Source organism: Schistocerca americana, chromosome 7 (genome assembly GCF_021461395.2).
Source record: "Schistocerca americana isolate TAMUIC-IGC-003095 chromosome 7, iqSchAmer2.1, whole genome shotgun sequence".
NCBI lineage: Eukaryota > Metazoa > Arthropoda > Insecta > Orthoptera > Acrididae > Schistocerca > Schistocerca americana.
The window spans coordinates 39,436,257-39,460,412 of record NC_060125.1 but is presented as its reverse complement, the minus strand read 5'-3'; the positions used below and the strand labels follow the sequence as shown (position 1 = coordinate 39,460,412).

Genomic DNA, 24,156 nt, shown 5'->3' with positions numbered 1-24,156 from the left:
ATTTATATTCCTGGATGTGAAGATGTTGATGCGTTGAATGTTAGCACTTCTGCTATAGCCTCTTCTATGTCCCCCCCTTAAATGTCCAAGGAAGCTAAGAACCACAAGAAGATAACAGTATGTAAAAAGAAAAGTGGAAGAAATTGAAATAAGTTTTACACAAGCAACACCTTCAAAACTTTGTGAAGTGCATACTGCAGATGCACCTGGTGCAGAACCTGAAGATAGTGATATGTAAACGAAATGTGATGTGTGGTTTCAAAACCTAAATATTGATATTCCAGCAGCCACTTATACTGAGAAGGTACAGTTACTGACACTGACGCCAGGTAGCTGCCTTAACCAGCAGATACAGAAATACGTGCCCACCGCCTCACATTATTTGATTTCAAAAGCTCATAAAATAAAGAACGAAAAAGGTATTTGGGCATGCCCACATTCCTATTGTAGGCAAAACCAAAATGGGTAAAATGCCAGCCATTGAAGGAAGCATGCACATGTATTTACTGCACTAACTTCCAAATTGTCTGTTTTGCCATAAACAGTGTCATAGGAAAGAAGTACAGAGAGATGGACCTGATGCGTTTGTGTATGTGTCATGAGCTGCAAGATAAATGCTGGCTGCAGAAGTGTGCAATGTGTCCTGGTGCTGAAATGATGACTGTTGAAGCATTACACCTTTAGGATATTGACAATGATGTAACCTATCCATTATGGGAGGGGGAGAGATGCTGAAGAAGACAGAAGAGCCAGAGAAGTTTGTTACAGAGGTTAGTCACTGGGTCATGACAGGAATAGCTCACCATCACATCCAGAGGTTTCAGAGACAGGCCACAGCAGAAGCAAACTCAGCCACATCCCAGAATACTGACACGTTAGTTCTTCATTTTCACTTTGCTGAGAACTGGTCTGTTGCTTTGCAGAGTAAAATTCAAAGTCTCCACTAGCACATGTCACAGGTTCCAGTATTCAATATTCACATGTGTTGCTCACTTCCTTGACAAATCACACTGTTCTGCTATTGTCAGTGATAATCTCATTCATGACAGTGCACATGCATGCTATACTGTCAGCATGATAACTGATGACATAGCATCTCAAGGCCGTGCATTTCCTAAACATGTGCTTGTGACTGATGGTACATCATCTCATTTTAAAAACTGTTTTTAGCTTTATAAGCTTGGTCGACACTGTAGTACACGAACTAAGACAAAAGAGATGAATATTTTCAGGAACAGGTCATGGAACAAGTGCATGTGATGAGGTAGGAGGTCTCTGTAAACATCTTGCAATCTTGCAACAAGAATTAATCTACAGCACAAAGCTGTTAATGCTATAAGAAATGCAACTGAAATTAGTAACAAAGATGTAACTCTTAATTCTAAATAAAGTACATTAAGGGAATTCTGTTCAAAAAATAAATAAAAAATAGAGAGAGAGAGAGAGAGAGAGAGAGAGAGAGAGAGAGAGAGAGAGAGAGAGAAGAGTGGTCTCTTACGAAGCCTGTGGTATGAATTAAATCAAGTCACTACTGGGTTGCATGCCGGAGTAGCACATACATTGCAGGAACATTTCTCCACGAAATGCAGCATGTTATTGTACGTGAAATGCAGAGATCACAATATACATTAGAAGACTTTGTAATGAGTTACTTCACTTCTTGTGTGTATGACAATCAGTGATGGGTGGGACAGATAATAAGTGTCTCTCATGAGCTGCAAGATATAACCGTCTCCTTTATGACACCTCATGATCCTGCTAATATTTTCAAATGGCCATCATCAAAAAATCAGTGTGTAGTTCCCATTTCCCAAGGACTGCTGTTGTTGGATCATCCCTGTCCACATGCAAATTCAGCTTGGCTACAAAGGTTCAATGATAACCTTATGAAAAATACAAATGAACTCTTTTCAACAATGCAGTGTTGATTGTTACATTGTAGGCAAAGTATGGAAAGTCATGAAGTAGTGAAATCATGACAGAAGATCACAATAATTTGTGAATATCATCATAAAAAGAAAAATGGGGATAAATATTCTGTATCACATTTTTGTTATAAAATGCTCTCGTACAAAATTGTGAATTGTTTTACCACTCATTTATAATGTTGTACAGTAATTATTTTGACTCAGAAATATTAGTTTTGCATGATATTTACTTAAACTCAGCAATCAATTTGAGAGTAGAGCTAGGTCTACCTAAAAAATTTCTCACATTTTGTACAAACAAGGATTGTCCACTCTTATCGCACATTCCCTCAGTACAATGACCAACTAACGTACCATGAAATTTTTAGAATATTTACAATGGGGTTTTTGGAGAAAATAATTTCTAAATAATAATAATAAAAAAAAATTCAGATTCTTTTATCTTTATGTACACCTATTTTGACTGTTTAAGCATTTCATGAATTAATGCCATAACTGATAGTTTGCAGTTCTTCCACTTTATCATTTCGCAAGACAGTTAACATCCTGTGACTATTCATATTTTCAAAATATAATTTTGAAATTAAAGTTACAAATTTTCGCAGTTTATTTAAAAAAAGGTTTCTTTATTACAATTTTTCAATTTTCCTTTTTGTTACATTTCCACAAATACTCTCATTTAGAGATGTCTGTAACATTTTAACAAATCATCAGAAAAACTAAAAAATTGTCATTTTGGAGAGGTATCACGTGGAACTTCAGTACATATTTTTTCAGCAACGTTTGAAATAGTGATGTGACACATTTACTCTTGACCCGTTTTGACATGAAATCACTCGTTTCTCAATTCGATGAATCATCCTCAATGGGGAAAAAAAAAAATCATTACCTAATTACTGAAAGAAAAAAGTAAAAGATACTGGTACGAGACTGCAGACTTTTAATGCAAGTGCAGAGAGCAAAACATTAGGACAAATAACTAAAACTTAGTCATTGTTGTATTACTTGTGGGAAATGTATGGCAGCAATTAGATAAAATCATGTCAACATTTATGGTCAGAGAACTTACAACTAGACCAGTTAAAAGTGAACTAAACTGTAATTTGTTGTACATCAGCAGTAATATTAATGTCAGGCACGCATATACATGTGTAGGGCTGATTTGCGGCCGAGGTTGTTGAGAAAAATTATGGCTCAAATGTGAAACAATCTAATCTGTGTTATGCAAAGCTATGACATCCTCTACACATAGAATTGTGGAAACAGATATTCAAGTATCATTTAAATGAAATGGACTCTAAATAAAATTATTTTATTCATACATCAAGAACAGTTCTCTCTCTCTCTCTCTCTCTCTCTCTCTCTCTCTCTTTCTCTCTCTGTGTGTGTGTGTGTGTGTGTGTGTGTGTGTGTGCGTGCGCGCTCAATGAAGTCAAATCATTCACGAATACTGGCGTATCATTTCAAATCTGAAGGTAAGATACAAATTGAACACATGAAATTTTACAGAAAAAGATGATATACAATCAAAGAATACGATAGAGATGAAACGAAAGGAAAAAGGAAAAGATCTTGAGAAGCACTACTGGATGAATAGTAACAACAAAAAGATATGGTACTTTCCTTCCAGGAACCTGGAACAAAAATGATAGTATTTTGTTTCAAAGACATGGTGAAATGAGCTATGCATCCTGGCAATACTATGAGTGATAAAACTTAACAAGGTACTTTGGATTTCTGGAACCATTTCTTAAACTTAGGTTAGCATAATGAGTTTACTCAAGGCAGTCATAGTGTGGCAACACATCACAATAGTAACATTTTCATGCATGCAATTGTTGCTCCCATCTTCCATTGCCTCCGCTCCCCCCCCCCCCCCCCTTTTCCTCCCAATGCTGTAATATTAACTGTTAGCCACGTCTGCAAAAAATGTCTGTTGTATTCCTACAAAACTGGCAGGACTTGTGTGACTCTGAAGTATATGTGTGGCATTCCCCATGATTCTATCTCATGGCAACCAAACTCTGTTGTTAATTATTTACACAATTCTATATTAATTTCATATTTTAGTAACCGGCAAGCACAGTGATAAACATCCTATCATGAAGTTTTAGCACCCATTATGATATTTAACACCTGTAAAAAACAAGCTATTTTCTTAATTTCGATTCAGTCATTTTAAAAACAAATTAGGCTTTCTACAGGCTGAAGTGTAAAATGTTAGATACCTTTATTGGGTAAGTAGGTTAGAGAATTTAAAAAGGGAAGTGGATAGGTTGAAGTTAGATATAATGGGAATTAGTGAATTGGAGTGGCAAGAAGAACCGGGCCCCTTGTCAGGTACATACAGAGCTATCAAAACAAAATCAAATAGAGGTAATACAATAGTAGGCCCAATCATGAATAAGAAAACAGAAATGTGGGTAAGATACTACGAAAAGCACAGTGAACACATTATTGCAGTCAAGACAGACACAAAGCTAATACCACCACAGTACAAGTTTATATGCCGACTAACTGCAAGAAGAGAACAGAATCTTTTGAAATATGGTGCTATGGGAAAATGTTCAAGATTTGATGGGTATATCGATTAAGAAATGACAAGGTACTGATTCAAATTGGGAACAAAAAGAAATTCATAATGCAAGTTGACTAAAAGATGGTATCACTTGATAGGACACATCCTCAGGCATCAAGGAATTGTCTATTTGACTATGAAAGGAAGTGTGTGTGTGTGGGGGGGGGGGGGGGGGGGGGTGTACAAATTGTAGACAAGAGACCAAGGCTTAAATACAGCATGCACGGTTGAACTGATATAAGTTGCAATAATCATGCAGCAATGAAAAAGCTTGTACAGGATAGACTAGCACTGACAGCTAAAAACAACCAGTCTTCAGACTAAAGGCAACAACAACAACAACAATTTTAACAAACACAAAATTAGTTGTATACCTGACACCTACAACTGCTGTACAGATTGCACACTTAAACTTGGCCCTAGAGCAGAGGATGCTTGGTGTGAAAGCATGTGATCAGCTCATGGTGCATTGGCTGCTAGGTCAATCCCACCTCCCTCTCACAGAGCAGCCAGCTTTTCGCTTTCAGAAAAAACGAAAATGTAATAGATGAATACATCTCAGAGTGGCATGAAAGTTGATAGCAAGTTGCTAGAAGGGCCAGGTATAGACACTTTGCTTATTTTTGTAAATAATATTATCAATCACTATGAACAACACTGCACACAAATCCACACAAGATACACAGTGGCTACTTACTGCTATGGCATTCAATACTGTTACAGAGCTGAGACTGGCAATGAGCATAAACATTCTGAAGCAGCAAAAAACCAGTCAACTTTCACCGGTAAGAGACAGGTAAGTTAAAGTGAGCCATCTGTGATATTTGTGTGTGGGCTGTGTCATATTTCACATCACTCACTTGTATCTCAACAGTAACACAATATATGGTAGATGCAACTCATAAAGAAAGTTGAGAAACAAGAATAGGTTATGAAATGAATTTGTCAATTGTAGGAAAAAAGTGGGAAAGGTACTGGTACAGGATGGAAAATGCCGTGTCGGGTAGACTGATCGTCTGGTGCAAGTCTTTCAAGTTGACGCCACTTCAGTGGCTTGCATGTCAATGGGAAGGAAATGACGATGATAAGGACAACACGACACCCAGTCCCTGAACGTCTCCGACCCAGCTGGGAATCGAACCCGGGTTGTTAGGTATGACATTCTGTCATGCTGACCACTCACTGGTGTAAGATAAATACATAAGATATATTACATGCATAAAAGAGAAGAAAGTTGAAACTGATATTTCCAACAGTCAAAATTATTTGTCTTTGCCAGGCGACTTCATATTGGTCACATAGGTTAATACCTTCTTTTTTGAGTGTCATAAAAGTCATATTAAGACTGAATGTATTTTGCTTTATTTTAATGTATGTTCAATGGTGAATGTAACAATATGGTTTTTCTTACAATTTTGTTTGCTAGGATCATAAAGAAGGGAGATAACACTGACTGATATTAAAAAATCTGGTATGTACCAACTCCAGTGTAATGGTTGTGTTGATCTGTATTTAGGGCAGACCAATAGAACATTTGAAGCAAGAACATGGAAAAACATGGAAATATGGCACCGACCATTTAATCTTCTATGTAGGAACACAAAGAAACACACAGCTGTAAAAGAGAAACAATTTACTGGGTCACAGAGTGACATCGACAAAAATGTAAAGTGTTGTTCGTGTAGTGCTGCACGTGCACGGTGGAACTGGTGATGACAGTCACTAACCGGGCTGCCCCTCATGGTGGCCTCGGGTATTTGCAGGCACGCTGTTTGACGGTGATGTGCAGTACATTTGCCAAAGTAGCCTGCCTTTGTTCACTGTGGGCGGTAGGTGCAGTAAACAGCAGGTTACTACACTCCTCCTTCCTTGTGTGTGTGTGTGTGTGTGTGTGTGTGTGTGTAGGTGGGTGGGTGGGTGGAAGGGACAGTGGGGGAGCAGGTGTCGCCATCCATGATGCTGTGCACTGTGCACAAAGACTCATCCATGGCGGTGCTGGGGATGGTCGTCAAAGGCATGAGAAGTTCCTGATCTGTGCAGAATAATGCATACAGACAAAATTGAGTGGAGGAAAGGCACGCCACCACCTGCAGACCCCAGGACTGGCGACAGTGGAGGGGGGAGGAGGAAGGGGGGGGGGGGGGGGGGAGTTTAGATCTTGGAGCCACAACAAGGGGCACCAGAATGGACAGCGATGATGGCGGAATGGAAAGGAGAGGCACTATTGATAGAGGCCTGGCTTCTGTCACCACTGAAGGCAGTGCCAACTCAGTGCAGTGGGAGGTGTCAGCACCTGCTGCAGAAAGCAAACTTGCCATCAGTGCTGATGAAACCCTGACTATTGGCCTGCTCAACCCTTGGAACAGCCGGGGCCGATGAAGAATGAGGTGCGCCCACAGCTTGAGGAGGGGGCCCCGTGCTCATCCTAGAACACAGCTGATTCTGGTGGCATACTTTGACTTGATCTTCGCTGCAAACCATAAAGATATGGCAACTGTGCTGACTGTGGATGACAGGTGGAATCCAGCTGACAGCGGTGTACGAACTCAGTGGGACTCTAGGTCGCAATTGCTGTCATTCTGTAAGAGCATTAAAAAAATAAAAAATTTAAAAAAATGTGAGAGCCTACTCAGCCAGGAAATCTTCCACATAATTGTGCAACTTCATTTCAAATGTTTGGACTAGGTATTCCAATTCGCCATTTGTCTTCACATGGAAATGGCAAATACCACTGTGTACAAAAATCCTTAAAAGACTGCACCACAAACTGAGAAACACTGTCCAAAACCAAGGTGCAAGGCATGTCTCCTATGGAGAATATCTTCAAAAGGGCCTTGACTTTCGGATTTGCCGCCGCAGAGTGACATGCAGAAAACAAGACAAAGCATCAATTACTAATAACCCGAAAATTTCTAAAGAAGGACCAGCAGAATCAATGTGGACTTATTCTTCTGCTTCTTATTCTTTTCATTTATTTTATTATTCAATATCTGGGGATAATAATTTTTACTCAAGATTTTCTTTTGATGAGAAGTGTTGTGAAATATGGTCCTAATAGTACTGCAAAGAATAAACCTCGTAGTGCTCGAGTATGAATAGATTCTATAAGACTGTGGTGTGCTCATGTTACGGTTGCCCCTGAGGCTTAAAAAACAGCTGTATTAAGTAATGGAATTTGTATAGGATAAAAAGGTTGAATTTCTATTTGGGGTCATAGTATTCCTCATTCAACTGTTGGTGCCAGTCTTCTGCTAAAGAAAGCTCAGAAGAATGATACAAAGAATAAAACTTCTGATGCAATAAATAAAATTATTCCTCATCGTAATCCAATGAATACAAATCCTGTACGTAATCCTTAATTTATAGTTAATAATGTAATTCCAAATCCAATAATGAATCGGTTAATATTGAATAGGTGGAATCATTTTGCTAATCCTGATATAGAGCTATTGCTCCAATTGATCCCGTTAATGGTCAAGGTCTGTAATCTACTAAGTGGCATCGGTGGTTTGAGGGAGTTGTTAACATAAGTTCAGTAACTTCTCTAGATTATAAAATTCTTAAAATTGGGAAAACATGAATTAAAGCTACTGCTGATTCTAGAATAAATAGAAGTATTTGTCCAATAATTAGGAATTAAATGAAATAAATTTATTGCTATATGGCCCTGTATTTCCTAATAAGGTTAATAATAGGTGTCCAGCAATTATATTTGCTGGTAGTCATAGTGCTAGTGTACCTGGTCAGATAACATTCCTAATTGTTTCAATTAGTACTATAAATGATATTAGTGCAAGGGGGTTCCTTGAGGAACAAGGTGTGTAAATATATGATTAGTGTGATTGATTCATCCAAACAGTATAAATCTTAATCATATAGGTAAAGCGATTGCGAATCTTAATGCTAAAAGTCTTGTTCTAGTAAAAATATAAGGGAATAATCCTATGAAATTATTGAATAATATTATAATGAAAACTGAAATAAAGATGAATGTTGTTCCATTAAATGATTTTGGTCCTAATAATGTTTTAAATTCATTATGTAAGGTTAAGTTTAGTTTATTTCAGATAATATTAATTCGTGATGGTGTAAGTCAAAATATTGATGGGATTAATAATAGTCCTAGAAATGTTCTAGTTCAATTTAACGATAAGCTAAAGATGTTAGTAGATGGGTCAAATGTTGAAAATAAATTTGTTATTATTTTCAGATTAGATTTTTTTATCTCAATTGTTCTTTTTTCTCCTTTTTTAATAAGATTAGGTTTAAAGGAGAAAAAGAATTTATTTAACTAAATAGAATTAAAGTGGCTGAAAATATAAGAAATAGAGAGAATCATATGAGTGGAGATAGTTGAGGGGCTGCATAGGGGTCAGCCATGGTGAAAAAATAGGGTGTAGCGCTGCTTCCCGACCCGAACACTGGGGCAGGCCACAACGAGGCGTTCCTCCTCCTGATCGATGACACATCACAGTGTATACTTGAAAGGAGAGACAGCATTGGTCGTATATTTTTGTTTATTATCGCAAAATCGATTTTCTGTCACTTAGTGACCATCTTCAGTGCTGTAATATATAACTTAAATTAGTAAGCACTGGTGATCGCTGTAAGCTTATTGACACCAGTGCTTACTAATTTAAGTTATATATTACAGCACTGAAGATGGTCACTAAGTGACAGAAAATCGATTTTGCGATAATAAACAAAAATATATGACCAATGCTGTCTCTCCTTTCAAGTATACCCATTATCTGGTCGTAGAGCACAGGACACTATGGAGTCGCCAATCAATAAACATCACAGTGTGTCAACAATTTTGTGTGAAAGATTCCCCAGTCATCCCGATGTAATAAGCGAGGAGCCTCCCATCTGCGAGCTGCATGAACCACAACATGGGGAGTAAACCCTTCCATCGAAAGGTGAATAACACATTCAAGAAGGAGAGGCAATGGCTGATCATATAAAAATTCTGAAGAAGATCTGCCCGGCCCAGCAGAAATTGGGCCATCCATCTTGTATCGTGCATACAACATGCTGGAGCACTGGATCCACTGCCAAAGCAGAGGCAATACCAGAACTGATAAAGAGAAAGCCATCCACTGTGTGTGCATTGCCTCCATATCCAGTTGGAAACAAAGTACTTCCTCCTGCTTGAACAAGGAGTCACGTGAGTTGGGAAAAAGAACCAGCATTCGCATAATTGAGACATGGGATGACAATGGATCTCATAATTGTACCAGGACAAAAACAGAGCCCAACACTGCAGACAATGAGTGGCTTTGTCCGGTAAGGCACTGATGGCCTAAACATTGAAAGTAAGGGCTTGTGGTTAGAAATTAAATGAAGTTTCGCACACATGAATTTTTTAAGGCCCAGACAATAGTAAAAGTATATTTCTCCATCAAAAAATAATGTTGCTGAGCCGAGTTGAGTGTTTCTGACACAAAGGCAATGGGCTGTTCGGAGCCATCTGAATGTTGATGTACCAGGACATACTGGAACACATCTATCGCCAGGACTGGATGCTTGCCGGGTTGAAATATGACCAAACACGGCACTTAGTGAAGACTAAGCTGCACAAAAGCATGCTAACAGACTGCAGACCAAACAAATGGAGCACTTTCACAAACCAACAGATGCAAGGGCTGGGTGATAGTACCCACTCTGCGAATGAGCTTGTGACAGTACCCCACTTTGCCAAGGAGTGCCTGAAGTTCTCATAGCCATAATGGCAGCAACATATTCTTCAAAGTGGCACACTTCCTGCTGGGGAATTACATGGCCCAAATAAACAATGGAAGGTTTGGAGAAGTTGGATTTACCTAGGTTACATTTAAGGCATGTGGTCTGCAAAATAGTAACAAAGAATGGAGGTTACATAGGTGACCCTCCATGATAGCACCTGTCATGACAATATCATCAAGAGAGTTAATGCGATGAGGGACAACAGTCATAAAATTTCTAAAAGATGTTGAAAGATGGCAGGTGCACTCAACTGTTTTGATGATTCATCCAACAGGATCTGAAGGTAGGCTTCACTCAAGCTGGTTTTCGAAAAGAACTGACCCCCCCCCCCTCCCCCCGCCCACTTTGCAAAGGTCTATCTACAACTGACTGTGCATTAACAGTGACCTCGAAGTCACCACAGAGCCAAAGCCAACTGGACGGCTTCTATACGATCACTAAGAGCATAACCCACTCACTTGAGGAAATTGGTCTAATCATTCCCAATGATGTTAAGCAATCCAGCTCCATCTTAACCTGGTCACATGAAGCTACTGGCACCAGCTACATCCAAAAAAAGGGAGGGCAGGCAGAGGGTTTGAGGTTGAGGGGTCCCATGAAATTGTTTGCAAAAGCTAACCCTGGGGCAAAGAGAACCAAAAGCTCAGAACACAAAATATCCAATTTGTTACATGTTAATTGGCCTGACACCAGGTACACTGCATCTGCAATAGAAAAACCAAAAGTAGCAAAGGCATCTAACTAAAACAGATTTTCAGTATTTGCATTGTTAACCAACAAGTACGTAATGGAACTGACTTGTAAACTGTTTTGACTGTAAATTCACCAGGAACAGCAATCTGCTGTTTGCTATAGCTTACAAATCAACATTCAGTGTGTGCCAACAGTGGGAACCCAAGCCTGTCTTACATCTATGTGCTGAGTGGCAACAAAGCGGCCACCGTGTCAACTTATAGGATTAATGGTTTAGCTATCACCCGCACTTCAATGAACAGTTTGTTCTGGCTTGTAGACAATAATAAACGATGATGAAACAGTATGAATATCAATGTTCACCGATTCCTGTAATGACTCCTGGGGTGGAAGGTTGGGATGGAGATCGAAATACCCCTGCCACGTGCCCTTTCTTTTACATTTAAGAAGCCCACTGCTTGGGGCAGGCCGCCTGCTGGTACTGTGCAAAAGAAAAGGAGCACGAAGGAAGTGTTGTTCATTTTCCCTGCTGCTTATAACATGTTTTACTACGTCAGCCCAGTTGGCTTCTTTGTATTGTGGCTCCCTCCTCTTCCCCCAGTGAGCCAGGCTCCATGCACCAGGGCTTCACACTGTCAACAATGCCATCAAAATCTCCTCTAATGTACCATCTTCAAGCTGAAGGGCATATTGATTCAACTCCTTATTTGGGACCAAACAAATGACTGTCTCTGACAATGTTGTCGGCACAAGATATCCGGGACGAACCAACACTTAATGAGTGAGGCTGTGAAGCTTGGCCGTACAAGCTCAATATGATTGCTGTGGCTGTTTGTGACACTGGTAGAATTCAACACATGCAGCAACCACTTGCATGCACTTCTGGTGAAAGGAAGACAGCAAACTATGCATATTGTCAAAAGAAAGTGATGCTTGTTTCTGCAGAGAAGCTAACTGGCACACAAGGTATGCACCATTAAAAAAGAGCCTTATCGACCTCTGTGCTGACCACCTGGAATGCCATGAAATGTTGACAATGTCTCTTCTCATACATGTCCCAGCCCTTCGGGAATTCACCACGGGGGACGAACGGTGGTAGGTGCCTGAGCCTGGGTAAACGTGGCGAACAAACATTCCAACATAGCCATATGCACTTGCTGTTGTTGCAGAAGTTATGGGGATAAAGCCTCCATGGAGGAGCTGAATGCCAGAAAAACCACAGAATCCGAAACACACAAAAATTTGACCCTCGATGTTGCCATTTGTGTTCTGATTAGGAACACAAGGAAATACATGGCTGTAAAAGAGATACAATTTATTGGGTCATGGAATGGCATCAAGAAGAGTACAACAGAAGTAGTCTATATGTCTCAAACCCATTTACCAACCAAGGGCATGGAGGCCCGTTCATGCCTTTATAAAGACACTATACATGTCATGTGTCAATAGTGTAGTGCTGCACGTGCACAAAGCATCTGATAATGGCAGTTGGTGACCAGGCTGCTCCTGGTGACCATCTCAGGTAGTTGTGGGCACACAGTTTGAATTTCAGTACACACTAATCTTGCCGCAGTGGCCCCACTTACATCTGCTGTTAGCAGAAGGTGTAGTAACCAGCAGGTTACAGCATTCAACATTTGCAGAACACTTCCAAGAAAACACCCACTGCCCTACCACAACAAAAACAGACATAAAAATAGTCAGATTCAGTAGCAAGAAACATTTTTGAACCGTATAAGAGAACTTCCAAAACACATAATAAATGAAAATACAAACATTAGTGTGTTGTGGTCTTCAGTCCTGAGACTGGTTTGATGCAGCTCTCCGTGCTACTCTATCCTGTGTAAGCTCCTTCATCTCCCAGTACCTACTGCAACCTACATCCTTCTGAATCTGCTTAGTGTATCCATCTCTTGGTCTCCCTCTACAATTTTTACCCTCCACGCTTCCCTCCAATACCAAACTGGTGATCCCTTGATGCCTCAGAACATGTCCTACCAACCGATTCCTTCGTCTAGTCAAGTTGTGCCACAAACTCCTCTTCTCCCCAATTCTATTCAATGCCTCCTCATTAGTTATATGATCTAACCATCTAGTCTTCAGCATTCTTCTGTAGCACCACATTTCGAAAGCTTCTATTCTCTTCTTGTCCAAACTATTGATCATCCATGTTTCACTTCCATACATGGCTGCATTCCATACAGACACTTTCAGAAATGACTTCCTGACACTTAAATCTATACTCGATGTTAACAAATCTCTCTTCTTCAGAAACGCTTTCCTTACCACCGCCAGTCTACATTTTATATTATCTCTACTTCCACCATCATCAGTTATTTTGCTCCCCAAATAGCAAAACTCCTTTACTACTTTAAGTGTCTCATTTCCTAATCTAATTCCCTCAGCATAACCCGACTTAATTAGACTACATTCCATTATCCTTGTTTTGCTTTTGTTGATGTTCATCTTATATCCTCCTTTCAAGACACTGTCCATTCCATTCAACTGCTCTTCCAAGTCCTTTGCTGTCTCTGACAGAATTGCAATGTCATCGGCAAACCTCAAAGTTTTTATTTCTTTTCCATGGATTTTAATACCTACTCCAAATTTTTCTTTTGTTTCCTTCACTGCTTGCTCAATATACAGATTGAATAACATTGGGGAGAGGCTACAACCCTGTCTCACTCCCTTCCCAATCACTGCTTCTCTTTCATGTCCCTCGACTCTTATCACTGTCATCTGGTTTCCGTACAAATTATAAACAGCCTTTCGTTCCCTGTTACCCCTGCCGCCTTCAGAATTTGAAAGAGAGTATTCCAGTCAACATTGTCAAAAGCTTTCTCTTAGTCTACAAATGCTAGAAATGTAGGTTTGCCTTTCCTTAATCTAGCTTCTATGATAAGTCGTAGGGTCAGTATTGCCTCAGGTGTTCCAATATTTCTACGGAATCCAAACTGATCTTCCCCAAGGTCGGCTTCTACCAGTTTTTCCATTCGTCTGTAAAGAATTCGTGTTAGTATTTTGCAGCTGTGACTTATTACACTGATTGTTCGGTAATTTTCACATCTGTCACATCTGCTTTCTTTGGGATTGGAATTATTATATTCTTCTTGAAGTATGAGGGTATTTCGCCTGTCTCATACATCTTGCTCACCAGATTGTAGAGTTTTGTCAGGACCGGCTCTCCCAAGGCCGTCAGTAGTTCTAATGGAATGTTGTCTACTCCAGGGGCCTTGCTTCGACTCAGGTTTTTCAGTGCTCTGTCAAACTCTTCACGCAGTATCGTATCTCCCATTTCATCTTCATCTATATCCTCTTCCACTTCCATAATATTGTCCTCAAGTACGTCACCCTTGTATAGACCCTCTATATACTCCTTCCATCTTTCTGCTTTCCCTTCTTTGCTTAGAACTGGGTTTCCATCTGAGCTCTTGATATTCATACAAGTGGTTCTCTTTTCTCCAAAGGTCTGTCTAATTTTCCTGTAGGCAGTATCCATCTTACCCCTAGTGAGATAAGCCTCTGCATCTTTACATTTGTCCTCTAGCCATCCCTGCTTAGCCATTTTGCACTTCCTGTCGATCTCATTTTTGAGACGTTTGTACTCCTTTTTGCCTGCTTCATTTACTGTATTCTTATATTTTCTCCTTTCATCAATTAAATTCAATATTTCTTCTGTTACCCATGGGTTTCTACTAGCCCTCGTCTTTTTACCTACTTGATCCCCTGCTGCCTTCACTACTTCATCCCTCAAAGTTACCCATTCTTCTTCTACTGTATTTCTTTCCCCCATTCTTGTCAATTGTTCCCTTATGCTCTCCCTGAAACTCTGTACAACCTCTGGTTTACTCAGTTTATCCAGGTCCCATCTCCTTAAATTCCCACCTTTTTGCAGTTTCTTCAGTTTCAATCTACAGTTCATAACCAATAGATTGTGGTCAGAATCCACATCTGGAAATGTCTTACAATTTAAAACCTGGTTCCTAAATCTCTGTCTTACCATTATATAACCTATCTGAAATCTGTCAGTATCTCCAGGCTTCTTCCATGTATACAACCTTCTTTTATTATTCTTGAACCAAGTGTTAGCTATGATTAAGTTGTGCTCTGTGCAAAATTCTACCAGGCAGCTTCCTCTTTCATTTCTTAGCCCCAATCCATATTCACCTACTACGTTTCCTTCTCTCCCTTTTCCTACTACCGAATTCCAGTCACCCATGACTATTAAATTTTCGTCTCCCTTCACTATCTGAATAATTTCTTTTATTTCATCATACATTTCTTCAATTTCTTCATCATCTGCAGAGCTAGTTGGCATATAAACTTGTACTACTGTAGTAGGCGTGGGCTTCGTGTCTATCTTGGCCACAATAATGCGTTCCCTATGCTGTTTGTAGTAGCTTACCTGCACTCCTATTTTGTTATTCATTATTAAACCTACTCCTGCATTACCCCTATTTGATTTTGTGTTTATAACCCTGTAGTCACCTGACCAGAAGTCTTGTTCCTCCTGCCACCGAACTTCACTAATTCCTACTATATCTAACTTTAAATTATCCATTTCCCTTTTTAAATTTTCTAACCTATCTGCTCGATTAAGGGATCTGACATTCCACGCTCCGATCCGTAGAACGCCAGTTTTCTTTCTCCTAATAACGACGTCCTCCTGAGTAGTCCCCGCCCGGAGATCCGAATGGGGGACTATTTTACTTCTGGAATATTTTACCCAAGAGGACGCCATCATCATTTAACCATACAGTAAAGCTGCATGCCCTCGGGAAAAATTATTGCTGTAGTTTCCCCTTGCTTTCAGCCGTTCGCAGTACCAGCACAGCAAGGCCGTTTTGGTTATTGTTACAAGGCCAGACCAGTCAATCATCCAGACTGTTGCCCCTGCAACTACTGAAAAGGCTGCTGCCCCTCTTCAGGAACCACACGTTTGTCTGGCCTCTCAACAGATACCCCTCCGTTGTGGTTGCACCTACGGTACGGCTATCTGTACCGCTGAGGCACGCAAGCCTCCCCGCCAACGGCAAGGTCCATGGTTCACTAGTAACCAAGTGCTATTTAAGCTGATGGCAGTGGACTTGCACAACATAAAAATATTAATATATTTGTCATCAGTGGAAGTGCTGTGCGCAAAAATCGACCATAAATGTGCAGAAGAATGTTAGGAATTCTGTAACAAAAAAAACTATACGTAACAATAATAGTAAGTTGAGGCTTCAGAACTGTCTGTGATTCTAGCGAAAAAAAAAAAAAAAAGTTAAAGTGACCACTGAAAATGCTTTAAAATAAAGCAAATCACATTTGGTCTTAATAACACCCTTATTACAGTCATAAAAGATGTTATTAACTGCCATAACCTGTATAATCATGATGTCAGAAAAAAGACACAAAGAGGACAACACGTACAGCTGATTATAATATATGGTATCTTACCAAGGTAATGTCCTACAGCAAGTCCTACAACAACTGAAGCTGCAATTACCATCAGTATGTTGAGAGCTGTATTAACATCTTTGTTGGGATGATGAACATATTTTTTGTTCTTCGGTCCATTCACCTCTTCATCTGTCTGTGCAACATCGTAGTCCATCTCTCCAGAGAGAACTGAAAAGATTGTTCACAGTGAAACTGGTTTCTTGTTCACATCATTTTTAAAATTAAGTATAGCAAATACACTCTTTAATGTACACAAGAAAAGGAGGTATCCTTGGAAAAGGCCTGGAGACATAGGAATATATCAACAGGATTGTATCATAGTGAGAAAGAGATTCAAAAATAATATATTCAAGTATAAGGAATAAGGTATACGATATTAGCTAGTAAGGTATACTGAGAAGCTCATATAGACACAGATCACACTTTTGTAATGGTAAAGAGTACACTGAGGAGTAAGAGAACTGGTAAGAAGAAGCAATACGTAAGTCAGTAGGACAGTAAGTACAAAGGAATATGAGATACGTTTGAAGTTCTCTGAAGCTGTATAAACTACAGTAATGAATACAGCAAGTGGCCCTGGTGAAGTGGAATGGGTATCATTAAAATGGGCACCCACAAACGCTGAACAGTCAAATATGGGTACAAGATACACTACACTCGTTCGTCCTCTGTTAGAATATTGCTGCGCAGTGTGAGATCCTTACCAGGTGGGATTGACGGAGACATCAAAAGGGTGCAAAAAAGGGCAGCTCGTTTTGTATTATCACGTAATAGGGGAGAGAGTGTGGCAGATATGATACGCGAGTTGGGATGGAAGTCATTAAAGCAAAGATGTTTTTCGTCGCTGCGAGATCTATTTACGAAATTTCAGCCACCAACTTTATCTTCCGAATGCGAAAATATTTTGTTGAGCCCAACCTACATAGGTAGGAATGATCATCAAAATAAAATAAGAGAAATCAGAGTTCGAACAGAAAGGTTTAGGTGGTCGTTTTTCCCGCGCGCTGTTCGGGAGTGGAATGGTAGAGAGATAGTATGATTGTGGTTCGATGAACCCTCTGCCAAACACTTAAATGTGAATTGCAGAGTAATCATGTAGATGTAGATGTAGATAACTGCAATGAAAAATTTGATGATGGAAGAAACACTTCACTTTATTGGTAAAAGTAGGAAATACAAAAATGTTCAGGGTAAAAAGGAATAGTGCAATATAAGACACTTAGGAATGAAATTAACAGGAAAAGCCAAGCGGCTGGAGCAAAAATGTGAAGACGACGGGAAAAAAAAGGTCACTGGACGTGCAGACCCAGTACATAGATCAGTCAAAGCAACTTTCTGTGAAATTACAAGAAAATCTGTCAACATTAAGGGTGCAAAAGAAATCCCACTGCTGAACACAGAGAAGACAGCAGAATGGAAAAAATACATTGGAGAATTTATGAAGGGGAGGAACAGTCTACTTACAAGATAGAAGCAGAAATAGGTGTTGATTTGGAAGATGTAGAGGATTTACTATTAGCCACAGTTTGAAAGCGCTTTCAAAGGTCTGCAATCAAATAAAGGAAAAGGCATAGATGACTTTCCTTTACAATATCTAAAATTATTGAGAGATGTGGCAAACAAATGACTGTTTTAGTTAGCATATAGAATCTATGAGGCTGGAGACATATCAGCTTAACAGCTGATGCATCAAAGTTGCTGACAAGAATAAGGTAAACACGCCAGGGAGGGAGTTCTGATGCTAGATTTGATCATGGGGGCAAGACTTTTGAAAAATCAGGATACCTACTTAAGATTTATTGACCTAGAAGAAGCAATGGAGTTAGATGTTTGAAATTTTAAGAAAAATAAGGATAATTTAGAGATAAAAATTGATTACATACAATACATATAAGAATAAAGAGGACGCAATAAGAACACAAGACCATAGAGACAAGGGCTCAGTAAAAAAAAGGGGTGTAAGGCAGAGGTGCAGTCTTTCTCTGTTACTGTTCAAACTGTACATCAAAGAAGCTACGACAGAAATAAAAGAAAAGTTCAAGAGTAGGACTAAAATTCAATGTGAAAGGATATCAGTGATAAGATTTCCTCATGGCACAGCTATTCTCAGTCAAAATGCGAAAGAATTACGGAACCTGTTGAATGGAACAAAATGTCTACTGAGCACATATTATAGACAGAGTGAACAAAGAAAGAAGAAAGTAATGAAGAGTAGTGGAAATAACAATAACGATAAACTTGAAATCAGAATTGAGAGCAACATAATAGACTAAATGTTGGATTTCTATTACTTTGGAAGCAAAATATAACATAACATGGAGGTTATAGTAAACAGACTAGGAAAGGCAACGAACTAATTCTTCACTAAAAGGAAGAAATTCTTGAGAAAGTACATCTGGAGCAAAGCACAATGCAGAAGTGAATTGTGGACTGGGGGAAAAGTGGAACAGAAAAGAGTCAAAGCATTTTGGGTTAGATGTTAGAGTATGCTGAAAATTAAGTGAACTGGTAAGATATGGAATGAAGAGGTTCTATGTAGAATCAGTGTGGAAAAGGATCTGATGGACAGAACAGGATGATAGGAAAAGTGTTAAGAATCAGGGAACAGAGTGTAAAAACTAAAGGAGAAAACAAAGATTGGAATACATCCAACAACTATTTGAGGACACTGGGTGTGAACATTATTCTGAGACAAAGATGTTGGCACAGGGAAGAAGTCAAGCTAAACCACATCAAACAAGCCAGAAGACTAAGAGGATGGGGGAAGTGTAGGAAATATCAGAATATTTGAACTCCAACTAACACTAAAGTCCACTTTAAACAGGTTTTTAAGTTTTCCGATGTATAGAGAACTACACTGATCTCTGACAACAGCAGCAGAGTAGCATAACAGGAGCAGCAGTGGCTTCTCTCAAAAGTACCCGTTCTTCTCCTAACATACAAAAATAAAATAAAAAATAGGAATCTAGAAGTGATTACCATGTTTACCAATGTTGGTAGAATAGCACTAGTCACAATTTGTTTTTAATAAACTTTTTGAAAGTTGAGTGCTCTCCTTCATGATAGGACTTGCTGGGCACCACATGTGAATGAATGATTAAATGAAAGATAAGGAAAAATTGCAGTATATTTTTTCCACAAACAGGTAAGATCAGTGCTGTTTAGGCATGGCAGTATCTTTATAGATTACAAATAAACAATTGGGAAGCTTCTGCATCGTTCTTAAGCGATTAAGCAGGAAGTCCTATCCGACTAGTATATTCTATGCAAAATATACTAGAAACAATGTATGCACTGTGAAATCCCGTATGTGCCTACATTTATGACCCTAAACAACAGAAAATGGATTTGATCCAAAAAATGAGTACATGTATCTCCTTGCAATAGACATATACTTATCTCTTATTTCAATGAACCTGGCCACACTCACAAACTATAAGCTCTCCGCAAAATATGTCATCTATAGACTGAATATGCAGAATAAACAGAAGCTAAACGATGTCAAAGTTAGCGTAAGGAGGGCTATGCGTGAAGCGTTCAGTGAATTCGAAAGTAAAATTCTATGTACCGACTTGACAGAAAATCCTAGGAAGTTCTGGTCTTACGTTAAATCAGTAAGTGGCTCGAAACAGCATATCCAGACACTCCGGGATGATGATGGCATCGAAACAGAGGATGACATGCGTAAAGCTGAAATACTAAACACCTTTTTCCAAAGCTGTTTCACAGAGGAAGACCGCACTGCAGTTCCTTCTCTAAATCCTCGCACAAACTAAAAAATGGCTGACATCAAAATAAGTGTCCAAGGAATAGAAAAGCAACTGGAATCACTCAATAGAGGAAAGTCCACTGGACCTGACGGGATACCAATTCGATTCTACACAGAGTACGCGAAAGAACTTGCCCCCCTTCTAACAGCCGTGTACCGCAAGTCTCTAGAGGAACGGAGGGTTCCAAATGATTGGAAAAGAGCACAGGTAGTCCCAGTCTTCAAGAAGGGTCGTCGAGCAGATGCGCAAAACTATAGACCTATATCTCTGACGTCGATCTGTTGTAGAATTTTAGAACATGTTTTTTGCTCGAGTATCATGTCGTTTTTGGAAACCCAGAATCTACTATGTAGGAATCAACATGGATTCCGGAAACAGCGATTGTGTGAGACCCAACTCGCTTTATTTGTTCATGAGACCCAGAAAATATTAGATACAGGCTCCCAGGTAGATGCTATTTTTCTTGACTTCCGGAAGGCGTTCGATACAGTTCCGCACTGTCGCCTGATAAACAAAGTAAGAGCCTACGGAATATCAGACCAGCTGTGTGGCTGGATTGAAGAGTTTTTAGCAAACAGAACACAGCATGTTGTTATCAATGGAGAGACGTCTACAGATGTTAAAGTAACCTCTGGTGTGCCACAGGGGAGTGTTATGGGACCATTGCTTTTCACAATATATATAAATGACCTAGTACATAGTGTCGGAAGTTCCACGCGGCTTTTCGCGGATGATGCTGTAGTATACAGAGAAGTTGCAGCATTAGAAAATTGTAGCGAAATGCAGGAAGATCTGCAGCGGATAGGCACTTGGTGCAGGGAGTGGCAACTGACCCTTAATATAGGCAAATGTAATGTATTGCGAATACATAGAAAGAAGGATCCTTTATTGTATGATTATATGATAGCGGAACAAACACTGGTAGCAGTTACTTCTGTAAAATATCTGGGAGTACACGTGCGGAACGATTTGAAGTGGAATGATCATATAAAATTAATTGTTGGTAAGGCGGGTACCAGGTTGAGATTCATTGGGAGAGTGCTTAGAAAATGTAGCCCATCAACAAAGGAGGTGGCTTACAAAACACTCATTCGACCTATACTTGAGTATTGCTCATCAGTGTGGGATCCGTACCAGATCGGTTTGACGGAGGAGATAGAGAAGATCCAAAGAAGAGCGGTGCGTTTCGTCACAGGGTTGTTTGGTAACCGTGATAGCGTTACGGAGCTGTTTAATAAACTCAAGTGGCAGACTCTGCAAGAGAGGCGCTCTGCATCGCGGTGTAGATTGCTCGCCAGGTTTCGAGAGGGTGCGTTTCTGGATGAGGTATCGAATATATTGCTTCCCCCTACTTATACCTCCCGAGGAGATGACGAATGTAAAATTAGAGAGATTAGAGCGCGCACGGAGGCTTTCAGACAGTCGTTCTTCCCGCGAACCATACGCGACTGGAACAGGAAAGGGAGGTAATGACAGTGGCACGTAAAGTGCCCTCCGCCACACACCGTTGGGTGGCTTGCGGAGTATAAATGTAGATGTAGATGTACGACAATACTTAACGTACATCATCAGGATGCACAGCAACATGGAAACTTTTCCTGTAATCTCATCATGATAGGTGTCAAAGACACTAACTTGTTCATGCAACTCAATATCAGAATGCAGAAAGGAAGAAATGATAGCGGGACCAGAAACACCCGACACCACAAGCAATACGGTGGCTTGAAGATGGTATAGATGTAGATACTGTTGAAAGGCTTAGTGTGGTGTTATCTTGAGAAAGTTCACACAATTCCACATCATTGTAGCTCAATCAACTTTTGCATTATGTTCAGATGAAAATTATTTTCGCTCCATGTTGCTGGAATATGAGAGTGACTTAATAAATCAGATACAATCAGAATCTTGTTCAGTCTACAACTTCCAATGAACTGGAAGCTGGTGTGATAGTTACTTCCTCTACAGTAAACAATTAAGTGAGGAGAGGAACATGACTTTCGTGTCTGGAGATGATCAGAAAGAAAGACACTATTTGGCCAGACAGTGAATATTTTAATTGCATTTGGCCACTCTTAAGTCATGGTTACTATTCAGTAGCACACTTTCTGTTACAAAATTGTAATCTGTTTGCTACTGCAACACTCCCGCCTTCTCCCCCAATTCTACTGTTTCCAATAACAAATTAACTCTTCTCTGAAGTCTTAGTAAATATTTCACTATCATACCAGTTTCTCCATGACATCTATAATTTCTAACATTATATGTTCACATTTTCAGATTGTTATCTTCGTTCATCCTACTTCTGAAAACACACCCTGTACAGACCCAAACAAACGCACGAAATCAGATACACTTTGGATTATACTGCAAAAATGGAGTTAATCACCACTGCATTTTCTGTGGATACACTGACTCTGCCTTTAATTCAGTACTTTCTATCCTCTTCTGCAACCTTGCCCTAGAGCAGTTTCTGTAGAAGAATGTTGGGCAGGGACTTGGAATCTCTGTCTGCCACTCCATCAACAATCTGAGAGCCATCAACATCCTCTGAGGCAGAGAATGACTTCCTTGACCAGAAGCCTTTTGCCATCATGTCTCATTATTTTTATTCAAACTCTTAGCAGCCACTAGTATCAAATATTAGTAGCTGTACATAGTAACTGATGGCCAGGGCGACATTACAGTATGTGCAAAAATAAATGGCTCATACATACCAGCAAAAGTGACACCAGTCAAAGTTCATAAGATAGAACGACTACAAACAGAACTTTGGCTTTTACACGAGGACTGCACAGTGAGATGTAACAACATTATTGATCGCCGAGTATTGCTTGCTGTCTGGAATTCTTACCTTTTAAAATAACTAAGCATCTTGAGGACATTCAAAGAATGATTTTATTCATTTTATATTTTGTACTGTGGTTTTATTAATTTCACTTCTTGACAATTTTATTGACATTTTTATTTCTTGACAATTGCATTATGCACTGCATGTCTCACTTTTGTTGTTACCAGGCATATCTTAGATAATGCCATGCATAAGTAAGGTGGTTTTTGTTCACAGCTGGTGGCATTTATGAGAAAACATAGGGGTGCAACCATGTTACTAGCTATGATTTCTTTCGTGGTCCCTCCCGCCCTCAGTATTAGTTCTGGTGGCAGCTTATCTTTGATGTATGTGTACACAGGTGTCTCACTGCAGTTCATGCGGCAGTCTGTTGACCGTCTTGCTGAGCATCCACAACATGCGGCGGACTGGGCACTTGTATGGTAAGCTACTTTTGAGGTTCATAAACTGGCATCTTATGGTTGTTATGGCTACATTTCTTACATCCACATCACACATCTAGTCATTCACAGTTGGTTCATAGGTTACATTAGGCTGGCAATATCTCCTTATTTGCTGATACATTCAAGATTTTTCAGTTAGGCCCCATTTACCAGTGTGTAGTGATTGACTCAGAGAACCTTTTCATACCTCACCCACACAGGATCTCAAATGCAACCTGATCAATTTTCTGGATTTTTTAAATAACTGGTACCGCTTTCTAGTACGGTACACAATCAAGGTATGACACCGATTTTCACATCTGTATGGGTCATTTAAATGTTAATTAATTTTTTGAAGAATCCCTCTTAGGTTTCCTTGTTTTTTTTTTTGTTTTTTTTTTTTTTTTTTTTGGAATGTCTGAAGATGGAACTTATATGTTCTAACCTGGGTCATGTGTATGATTTTATCCAAATAAAGGATTTTTCAAGTACAAACAAAATGGAGTTATTTATAACGAAAAATACAAAAAAGAACTGCACAGTTCTTTATGGTTTTTAGTCATCTTTTGGATGTTGCAGGTCTTCTTATGGCCACGCTTTTGACGAAAAGACTGAAGAAGAATTTCACCTTATGCAAGACACTGGTTTATATTTTCATTTCACCCAAACACGTTTCAGGACTTTATGCACTATCTTCAGTGGACTTGTTGGTTTATTTTCTTTCTGA

At 39.5% G+C, this 24,156-nt stretch overlaps 1 protein-coding gene across 1 annotated transcript in view; it reads right to left on the bottom strand.

Moving 5' to 3' along the window:
• The window catches only part of LOC124621938, a 50,054-nt gene that overhangs the window by 3,434 nt on the left and 22,464 nt on the right, over positions 1–24,156 (bottom strand). The window contains exon 2 of the mRNA XM_047147448.1: positions 16,387–16,557. Coding sequence (XP_047003404.1) covers positions 16,387–16,557 — 171 coding nt within the window. The remainder of the gene's footprint in view (positions 1–16,386; positions 16,558–24,156) is intronic.